The 10472-nt window shown below is 61.2% G+C and overlaps 1 protein-coding gene across 1 annotated transcript; it reads left to right on the top strand.

The window, feature by feature from the left end:
- Positions 1-242: 242 nt before the first annotated feature.
- On the top strand, positions 243-10127 carry STXBP2 (syntaxin binding protein 2). Its single transcript, XM_007995061.3, has 19 exons — positions 243-340; positions 1875-1924; positions 2139-2220; positions 2870-2946; positions 3384-3462; positions 3552-3655; positions 4359-4507; positions 4692-4776; positions 4861-4991; positions 5087-5194; positions 5447-5504; positions 5663-5728; positions 5845-5925; positions 6884-7022; positions 7467-7576; positions 8495-8590; positions 9413-9498; positions 9602-9759; positions 9979-10127. Exons 1-19 carry the CDS (start codon positions 304-306, stop codon positions 10062-10064), a joined length of 1782 nt encoding a protein of 593 aa, XP_007993252.1. The 5' UTR covers positions 243-303; the 3' UTR covers positions 10065-10127.
- Positions 10128-10472: the final 345 nt, after the last annotated feature.

Raw genomic sequence — 10472 nt, 5'->3', positions numbered from 1 at the left:
GCCCTGCGATCCCGCTTCGCACGCAAGCCAGGAAGTGTGTGTCTGAACTCCCGTCTGTGAGCGTGTCATCGAGGTGTGCCCCTCCAGCGACTTCGTGCTCGGCAGCGGGGACGCACCTGCCTGTCCTCCCCGCCAGGGACTCAACTTCCTGGGCCTTGGCGAGAACCGACGACGGGGAGGGGCCAGGTGCGCAGGGGGCGGGATCAGGGCCCGCGGGGCGGGGTCCACGTGGGTGACGCGCGGGGCCACGCCCCCACCTTGGGACACACCCGGAAGCGGCGACAGCGGCGCCCCTCGGGGAAGATGGCGCCCTCGGGGCTGAAGGCGGTGGTGGGGGAAAGTGAGTGCCTCTCCGGGGCCGGGCTCTGGCGTCCCGTGGGGGATGGGGTTCGGGGGCGCACGGGCTCTGGGACCCTAGGTTCGTGGCGGCTAGGAGTTGGGAGCCGGGCTGGGCATCCGAGCACCTGACCCTCGAGGGGGCGGGCGGGGACGGGTTCCCAGCTGGACGCCCCCGCTCGCCGGTACTAGAGCACAACAAAATTGGGGGGCCGGACTCCGGGGACCCAAAGGGGACGGGTAGAGGGTGGTGTAGGCTGGGGCGCGGACTCCTGGGCCTCTTAGGGTGCCTGCCGGGGGAGGAGGGCACAGCTGGATGCCCACACTCTAGGATGTCTTAAGCTGGGCAAAGTTCAGGGGCTGGACTCTTGGGACCTCCTGGGGCTCTGGTCAGCGACCCCAGGTGCTGTGAGCGCTCAGGGTACGTGTCCAGGCCCCACAGGGGTGGTGTAGGGGGTGCCTTCCTCCTTGCCCCATTCCCAGGAGCGCCTTGCAGCTGGAGGACCCAGATGTCCAGGCCTCACCAGCCCCCGTTCTTGGGGGAAGGGTGGAAGGCGCCTCTTCCTCCACCCCGAGGAACTCCCCGGGCCTCAGCTGCTCCTTCCGCCCTGGCCTCCTTGATAACAGTGGACATGACACAGTGGACGTGGCTGGGCGGGGCCACCCCGTTACTTCTCTCCACTCTCTCCTCTAGGCAGGCCAGTCTGTAGCTCAGAACCCTTTAATTGGGGGAGATTGGAAAAACAGTGGTTCCATTTTACAGATGAGGAAACTGAGGCCGGAGGTCGGTGGGCTAGCCTCAGCTAGGCATGCCTTAGAGCTGGGAACCAGGGGTCCTACATTTTAGACCAGGGTCGGGGGACTGGCTGAAACCCATACAGCAGGAATACTTGAGGTAGCAGGTGGGGAATCCAAGAGCCTGGCTCTAGAGGCAGATAGAGCTCTGGATGATCCCGGCTCTCCACTTTTCATTCATCTAAAATATGTTTATCCAGTGGCACCTTTTGCCCCGGCACTCTGCCACTTAAACACTCAGAATGCTTAGGTGAGTTGCACGTTGCCTAAGAATCTGTTTCCCTGTCTGTAAATTGGGGGTGTCCCCAGAAGCCACCTCGCAGAACTGGGGGGTAAAAATAAATGGTTCCCGTGTAGTGTCTCATGCCTGTAATCCCAGCACTTTGGGAGGCCGAGGCAGGAGGATTGCTTGAGGCCAGAAGTTTGAGACCAGGTTGGGCAACATAGTGAGACCCCATCTATACTGAAATAAAAATAAATTAGCTGTGGGTGGTACACACACCTGTAGTCCCAGCTACTTGGGAGGCAGAGGCGAGAGGATCGCTAGCTCCCAGGAGTTGGAGGCTGCAGTGAGTTATGATCACACCACTGCACTTTAGCCTAGGTGACAGAGTGAGACCCTCCTCTCTTAGAAAGAGTAAATGGGAATTAAGATGGGGGTTCAGCCCCAAGGCTGAGAAGGCTTGGGGCAGTGGTGGGACCAGAGAACCAGCATTCTGACCCCTCCCCTCCCTTCCCTGCAGAAATTCTGAGCGGAGTTATTCGGAGTGTCAAGAAGGATGGGGAGTGGAAGGTAGGGGCAAGGAAGATGGCTGGGTACCCAGAGGCAGCAAGCCCATGGGGAAGACCCTGAATGTGGGCCTGTCCACATGGGTGGAGTTGGGTGAATGGGTCCTCCCGCCCAGCCAGCCCTTGAAACTGCCCCTCCCACTGCCTTGGCCCCTCCTGGGGCCAGCTGTGGCCTCTTCCGCCTGCTCCTCCGTCCATCTGTCCATCCATCTGGACAGGTGCTTATCATGGATCACCCGAGCATGCGCATCTTGTCTTCCTGCTGCAAAATGTCAGACATCCTGGCTGAGGGCATCACCAGTGAGTGAACGCGTCCCCAGTGAGATGGGACCTGAGTGTGGGAACCCCTGACTGTGCCCCGCTCCCAGGGTTCAGCCCTTGAGTGTAGGATCCCCTCAAATCGTCCAGAACTCCCAAGTAAGCAGCTCCCTGCCGGGACAGCCTTGATCATGTGACCAAGTCAATTTCCTAAATGTTGCAAGCTGACCGCAGGAGCCCATGGATTGCAGACCTCCCCTGCAGGACTGCCTGGCTGCAGCCCCTTCCTAACCGTGCAGCCCCTTCGTGGAGCGCTGTGTGGGACTCCCAGGGTGGACTCTGGATGTGAGGCCCCAAGAATGCAGAGCCTTCTATAGGTGACCCCAGGAGGTGCCCCAGTCTCTTTGCCATTGAGAGACAGGTGCTGAGGGAGCCTGTCCTCTCAGAACCTCAGTTTCCCTGTCTGTAAATTGGGGAACCCAGTTTGGAACCCAGTTGGCTGCACAGCCCCCAAGTGTGCAGACCCGTGCTGTGTGACTCTTAGCTGGGTGACCCCTAGGTATGTTTCTCCTGCAGTCCTTCCTAAGCATCCACTCCCCCTCCCCAAGCCTCCAACTCCCCATACCTGAGACTCCCCATGTGGCCCTGCCTGGATGCCACCCACCTGTGTCCCTTCCTCTGTTCCTACTAGTTGTTGAAGACATCAACAAACGGCGAGAACCCATTCCCAGCCTGGAGGCCATTTATTTGCTGAGCCCAACGGAGAAGGTGCCTACATGAATGAGCGTGTGTATGCGTGTGCATGTGTGTACATGTGCCTGTGCGCATGTGCGTGTGTATGTGTGCATGCATGTGTGTGTGCGTGTGTATGTGTGCATGCATGTGTGTGTGCATGTGTGTGTGTATGTGTGCATCTGTGTATGCGTGTGCACGTGTATGCATGTGTGTGTGTGCATGTGTGTCTGTGTGTGCATGTGCATGTGTGTGCGTGCATGTGTATGTGTGCGCGTACATGTGTGTGTGTCTGTGTGTGTGTGTGCACATGTGCCCATGTGGATGCGACACTAGTGTGCATGTACACATATGCATCACCCTGTCCATCCATGTTTGCATATGGTGGCAGATAGGAGGTGGCTGGGAGGCCTGGGCAGACAATGAGCCTGGGTGTGCAAGCTCAGGCCCAGAGAGTAACCCACTTTCCCCAGTCGGTTCAGGCCCTGATCGCAGACTTCCGGGGAACCCCGACCTTCACCTACAAAGCGGCCCATATCTTCTTCACCGACAGTGAGTGAGGAGAGCCCAGGGTGTTGGCGGGTGGGGCAAGGAGGGTGGGGGCTGCCCTGGCCTGATACCCCACTCCTGCCTCACCCCAGCCTGCCCCGAGCCCCTGTTCAGTGAGCTGGGCCGCTCTCGTCTGGCAAAGGTGGTGAAGACATTGAAGGAGATTCACCTTGCCTTCCTCCCCTACGAGGCCCAGGTACGGCCCGGGCTCATCCTGGGCAGGGGGTGGGGATTTGTGACCAAATGTCGCCTGTTGTCTCAGAAACAGACACTGAGGCTGGGCGCAGTGGCTCACACCTGTAATCCCAGCACTGTGGGAGGCCAGGGCAGGAGGATCGCTTGGGGCCAGGAGCTGGAGATCAGCCTGGGTACAGAGCAAGACCCCGTCTCTTAAAAAAAAAAAAAATAGAAATTAGCCTGGCATGGTGGTGTGCACCTGTAGTCCTACCTACTCAGGGGGCTGGGGTGGGAGGGTCGCTTGAGCCTGGGAGGTCGAGGCTGCAGTGAGCTATGATTGCACCGCTGCCCTCCAGCCTGGGTGACAGAGCGAGATCCTGTCTCAAAAACAGATACATAAAGTAAAATTTTAAAAAGGGGAGGCACCCACAGAGTCCAAGGAGCTCTTGCCTTGATTTCTATTCCCCTGGGCCCCTGCAGGGGGCAGCATAGAGCGCACCGCGGGGTTGTCCAGCCAGCCTAAAGGACAGGGGCTGGGGTATTTATCCACTGACTCCTCCAGGCATGGGTTTAGGGTTGACCTGGGCCTGCCTCCAAGTCGGCAAAGCAGGCTTCAGGGACCAGGGACGGCTCCCAGGAGGTGCAGGTGGCGGCAGTGGGAAGCGGGGCAGGTGTGCACCTGCAGCGGCAACCCTGGTGCTTCTGTCCCCCTCCTTGCCCAGGTGTTCTCCCTCGATGCCCCCCATAGCACCTACAACCTCTACTGCCCCTTCCGGGCAGGGGAGCGCGCACGGCAGCTCGAGGTGCTGGCCCAGCAGATTGCCACGCTGTGCGCCACGCTGCAGGAGTACCCGGCCATCCGCTACCGCAAGTGGGAACCCCACCGAGCCCAACCCCGATGCCGCCCCCTCCCACTTAACCACGAGCAGCACCTAACCTTTAACCTCTCTTGTGACCCCAGCCCCGGCCCTCACCCTGGTCCCTGTCTCCCACCTTCAAACCCATCCTTGATCCCATCCCCTGATGATGTCTCCCATGTCTGGCCTCCCCGCCAGGGGCCCAGAGGACACAGCCCAGTTGGCCCATGCCGTCCTGGCCAAGCTGAACGCCTTCAAGGCAGACACCCCCAGTCTGGGCGAGGTGAGGGGACGTGCTTGGGAGGTGAGGGGCAGCCCCAGCCAGCTCAGGGTCAGTGCCTTATTCCTGCCCTAAACCCCACCCCAGGGCCCAGAGAAAACCCGCTCCCAGCTGCTGATCATGGACCGGGCGGCTGACCCCGTGTCCCCACTACTGCATGAGCTCACGTTCCAGGCCATGGCCTATGATCTGCTGGACATAGAGCAGGACACATACAGGTCTGCAGACTTGGAAGCCGCCCCCATCCTTGCCACCGACCTGGTTCCCCAGTCCTCAGCTCCCCTGACCCCCAGGCTCCCTCCTTCCTCCCCAGATATGAGACCACCGGGCTGAGCGAGGCGCGGGAGAAGGCCGTCCTGCTGGACGAAGACGATGACTTGTGGGTGGAGCTTCGCCACATGCACATCGCAGACGTGTCCAAGTGCGTGCACATGGCAGCCAGATCCCCCCTTCCCCTCCCCTACTGTGGGCCTGGTAGCGGCCCTGGGATCCCTGGCTGCTGCCAGGTCTTTGGCCCTCATGAGCACCCCTCAGTGTGACTCCAGACTGGCCTCCAATTTCACCCCACCTCCCCTTGTGCCCCCTGAGTGGGCTTACCCATGGCCGGGTGCAGGGACACATGACCTCTGGCTCCTCTCCCCTCAAACTCACCCCTGCCCACCCTCATGGCCAGGAAGGTCACGGAGCTCCTGAGGACCTTCTGTGAGAGCAAGAGGCTGACTACGGACAAGGTAGGGGCAGACCCAGGTCACCAAAGGCGCTGGTGGAAGGAAGCCCCCTCCCCATGGGGACAGGGTCACAGCCTGGATTTTGAGCCTGGAGTGAGGCCCAGGTGGGCATTGCCTGGCCTCGCCCCCCACTTCCTACCCTCTTCCCCCTACTTCCCCAGGCCAACATCAAAGACCTGTCTCAGATCCTGAAAAAGATGCCACAGTACCAGAAGGAGCTGAATAAGGTACGCTTGGGTGGGCAGGGAGTGGGGACACCGTGGCCCCTCAACCCCATGCTCTGTCTGCATTCTGCCTTGACTCAGCCTTTGTTACCCGCCAACTCCCACCCTGCACCCCCCAGTATTCTACGCACCTGCATCTAGCAGATGATTGCATGAAGCACTTCAAAGGCTCGGTGGAGAAGCTGTGTAGTGTGGAGCAGGTAGGGCGGGGCCTGCGGGGGGCGGGGGCGATGGTCCTGCCAGGGTGGCGTATTGGGGAGGGGCTGAACTGTAGAGATGGGGGCATCTGGGGGAGGGGCAGGGTTTGTGGAGAGGTGGAGGGGCCTTGGAGAGAGGTGGGACCTGGTGGGAAAGGACGGGGTCTTGTGGAGAAACGGTCCTAGGATGAGGGTGTGGCCTGTGCCTAGGTGGATGGGGGCCCTGGAGAGGTGGGACCTGGGTGAGGGGCAGAGCCTTGGACAAGTGGTCCCAGGAGAGGGGTGTGGCATGTACATAGGTGGGTGGGACCTTGGAGAGGTAGGCAGGGTCTTGGAGAGGTGGGACCTGGGAGAGGAGTGGAGCCTTGGAGAGGTGGGACCTGGGTGAAGGGCGGAGCCTTGGAGAGGTGGGACCTGGGTGAGGGGCGGAACCTTGGAGAGGTGGGACCTGGGAGGGGGCGGAGCCTTGGAGAAGTGGGACCTGGGAGAGAGGCGGAGCCTTGGAGAGGTGGGACCTGAGTCAGTGGTGGGGCCTTGGAGAGGTAGGACCTGGGAGAGGGGTAGAGCCGTGGAGAGGTGGGACCTGGGTGAGGGGTGGAACCTTGGAGAGCTGGGACCTGGATGAGGGGTGGAAACTTGGAGAGATAGGACCTGGGTGAGGGGTGGAACTTTGGAGAGGTGGGACCTGGGTGAGGTATAGAGCCTTGGAGAGGTGGTCTCAGGATAGGGGTGTGGCCTGTGCATAGGTGGGCGGGGCCTTGGAAAGGTGGGACCTGGGTGAGGAGCAGGGCCTGTGGAGAGACTGTCCCTGGACAGGGGTGGGACCTTGAGACCTGGTGCTGAGATGAGGTAGGACCCAAATGTCTTCTTGCCAAGGATCCTGGGGATGTCCCTGGCCTGCCTCTCCCATCCCCTTCCCTGATACATAGCGGCCGGTGGACGGCTGACCCCATGCCCGCAGGACCTGGCCATGGGCTCTGACGCAGAGGGGGAGAAGATCAAGGACTCCATGAAGCTGATCGTGCCTGTGCTGCTGGACGCGGCGGTGCCTGCCTATGACAAAATCCGGGTCCTGCTGCTCTACATCCTCCTTCGCAATGGTGGGTGGGGGCTGTGGGGAGTCGGAACGCCCCCATTTGCCAGGGTCTCCCACAATCCTGGGAACTGCTGAACCCCACAGCTCTCCTTGGGTCATTTCCACTCACCGGGCTCACCAACCCCGACAGCTTCCCCTCTGGACCCGGGAACCCTCCTCCACTGGCTTGGGGATTTCTCCATTGAGGTGAGGGCTCCCTGCTGACGTGGAAACCCTCACATCTGTGATTCCTATAGATGTGGGGCTCCCTCAGCTCCTCTGGAGGAGCCCCTGATCTACCCCCTCCAGGTTCCCCACTCTTGTTCACACTAGCCCAGGGTCCTGAGGCCCTCCCCACTGCAAGATTCTCCCATCAGAGTCCTGGGAGCTCCTCAGCCCACCCCAAATTCCCCTAAACCTGGGAGTCCACCTGGCCGCCGCCTCCACCCCGCCCATCCCCGTCCCCCAGGTGTGAGTGAGGAGAACCTGGCCAAGCTGATCCAGCATGCCAATGTACAGGCGCACAGCAGCCTCATCCGCAACCTGGAGCAGCTGGGAGGCACTGTCACCAACCCTGGGGTACGCCAGGAGCGGGCGTGGGGGGACTCTGGGAGAGGGCATGGATCATGGCCGGGGCCCTGCAAGGCAGAGGGCCAGTGGTGCACAGGCATGGTGTGGTTCCTGGCGTGGTGTGGTTGCTGGGAGGCCAAAAGCAGTGTTTCGGGTCTGGTCGGGGGCCCAGAGGATGCTGGGGCCTCCCCCAGTCCGAGCTCACACAACAGGCAGGGGGAGAGAATGGGCACTGCCACGCTGGTCCTGGCAGTGGTGCGGTTGGGGGCGGGTGGTCTGAGTGCTAGAGGCAGGGAGTAGGGTCCACTCCCTAGTGTGGGGGCTACAGCACACTGTCTATCTGGGCTCCCAGGGGTCTCTGAGGGTGCCCCGCACCCATCTAGCACCCGCACACAGCCATGTGTGTGCTTTACTCTTGGGTGAACCTCTCCTGTCTGTCTTTGGCCCTGTGCGTCCCCCTCCACAGTGCCCTCACCCTGTCCCCATCTCTCCCCCATCCCTCATCCATCTTGCTGTGCACCGTTTCTCTGTGTCTATCTCTCCATCTCTTACCCTTCCCTCTGCCTTCCCCTTTCTCTCTGTTCTCTGTCTTGTTCCCCTCCCCTCTCTGTGCCCCTTCTGTCCCCGTCTTCCTCTCTCTGTGTTTCCTGCTTCATCTCTTGTCTCTCTCCTTGCCTTCATACTTTGTCTCACTGCCTCTTATCTCTTTGCCTATCTCTGCCTCTGTCTCTCTGTCTCTCTCTGGCTCACTGTTTCTCTCTCTCGCTGTCTCTCTGTCTCTCTCTGTCTCTCACTCTCTTGCTCTCTGTTCCACTTCCCCATCTTTGCCTGCCGTCCCCCACCCCACCAGCCACACCAGGGCCAGCCCCTCTGTGACCAGCCTCCTTTCCCTCAATCCTCCTGCGGCCCTCCCTGCCCCACCTGTAGGGCTCGGGGACCTCCAGCCGGCTGGAGCCGAGAGAGCGCATGGAGCCCACCTATCAGCTGTCCCGCTGGACCCCAGTCATCAAGGACGTAATGGAGGTACTGGGTGGGCAGGTCAGGGTGGGGGCCGGCCCTCCGCATCAGCTGGCAGCTCAGCCTCCCTCCTGCCAAGGCGCTAAGCCTCAGGACTTAGGGGAAAATGCTCATTGCTGGCATTCCCTTGGCACCGATCTGCTCTGCCGAGGGGGGCACGCCAAGCCTGCAGCTGAGGAATTGGGGCGACAGCGGGGCCTGTGCTGGGGAGCCTCACTTCCTCCCTACCTGCTGGCTGCCTCCTCTATATCTCTGTAGTCTGTTTCCCTGCCCCCCAGGACCCCCCACCCCCACCGAGCCCTAGCCCTGGCCTTTCCCAGGATCCTGGGGCAGCACCATCCAATGGTAATGGGCCCGGGCGGCTTCCTGCTTCCTCCTTGTTCCTCTAAGAGCCCCGGCTCCTCCTCCTGCCTGGGGGCCAGAGACCTGGGCCTCCTCATCCCCATGGACCTTGAATACCCGGACTTCTGGGGCTCCGAGGGGCTGAGAGTCCAGACTCTGGGTTCCCCAAAGGGCTGGGGGTATTGACTGATAGTCCCCAAGAACCTGGAGGCCCAGACTACTGGGTCCCCAAGGAATTATGGGTTTAGACTTCTGGGTCCCCAGGGAGTTACGGAATTAGATTTGTGGGTTCCCAGTGAGTACGGGGCTAGATTTCTAGGTCCCCAATGACCTAGAGGCCTAGACTCCTGGGTCCCCCAGGGGCAGCTGGTGGAGATGCTGGTTCCTGTCTGCCAGGATGTTGGCTCCTGAATACCCTGTGGGGGGCACTCCTGACCCCGGGCCCATGCCTGGGGTTCCTCCCCTAACCCCCGTCTCGGCCACTAGGACGCCGTGGAGGACCGGCTGGACAGGAACGTGTGGCCCTTCGTATCCGACCCCGCCCCCACGGCCAGCTCCCAGGCCGCCGTCAGGTGAGGCCCCGGGGCCACCCCCACCCACGCCTGGGTCTGTGTTAGCGGGCGGCCTGGCGGCGGTGAGGACCTCCTGCCTGGACTTTCTGCCCCTGCCCTGCAGTGCCCGCTTCGGTCACTGGCACAAGAACAAGGCTGGTGTAGAGGCCCGGGCGGGCCCCCGGCTCATCGTGTACGTCATGGGCGGTGTGGCCATGTCGGAGATGAGGGCCGCCTATGAGGTGACCAGGGCCACCGAGGGCAAGTGGGAGGTGCTCATTGGTAAGTCACCAGGACTGGGACCCTGGGGCTCCGGGGCTTGGCTTCCCGGGGGCTGGACTTGGACCTTCTAGGTTCCTAGACTCCAGAGTCCTTCGAGTCAGGGACCTGGTTTGCCGAGGGACAGGGACAGCCCCACACCAGCCGGGACCCTGGCGGGAGCCTGTCAAAGACAAAGGCAGTGTCCCCCAACATCATCTCCAAACTTGTGCTCCTGCACAGGCTCTTCACACATCCTCACCCCGACCCGCTTCCTGGATGACCTGAAGACGCTGGACCAGAAGCTGGAGGACATTGCCCTGCCCTGACCCCTGGACCTGCCCCCTACCCCTCCCTTTCCAGAGAAATAAACTATTCCCGTCTCTCTGCCAGCCAGCACCCGCCTCATTTTCTTTCCAAGGGATCCCCTGGGAGTTGTGCTGAGCCAGGCCTGTGCCCCAGGCCCCACCAACCCCTATTATCCTCTCAGAAGGAGAATTAGCCTCTCCCTGCCCCCCAGGGCATCTCAAGCCCTTGTGGAGGTTAAGAACTTGGACTTTTGGCAGGGCACGGTGGCTCACGCCTGTAATCCCAGCACTTTGGGAGGCCAAGGTGGGAGGATCACTTGAGGTCAGGACTTCAAGACTAGCCTCGCCAACATGGTGAAAACCCATCTCTACTAAAAATACAAAACAGCTAGCCAGACGTGGTGGTGTGCACCTGTAGTCCCAGCTGCT

This window comes from Chlorocebus sabaeus, chromosome 6 (assembly GCF_047675955.1).
Source record: "Chlorocebus sabaeus isolate Y175 chromosome 6, mChlSab1.0.hap1, whole genome shotgun sequence".
Classification (NCBI taxonomy): Eukaryota; Metazoa; Chordata; class Mammalia; order Primates; family Cercopithecidae; genus Chlorocebus; species Chlorocebus sabaeus.
This window is presented reverse-complemented; position numbering and strand designations above follow the sequence as displayed.

Excerpts from the sequence above, each read along its gene's own strand:
- STXBP2 (XM_007995061.3), top strand. The coding sequence starts at position 304 with ATGGCGCCCTCGGGGCTGAAGGCGGTGGTGGGGGAAA. Across the intron at positions 2,221-2,869 it reads CCTGGCTGAGGGCATCACCA|TTGTTGAAGACATCAACAAA; the intron begins GTGAGTGAACGC and ends TGTTCCTACTAG. Across the intron at positions 8,591-9,412 it reads TCATCAAGGACGTAATGGAG|GACGCCGTGGAGGACCGGCT; the intron begins GTACTGGGTGGG and ends CTCGGCCACTAG.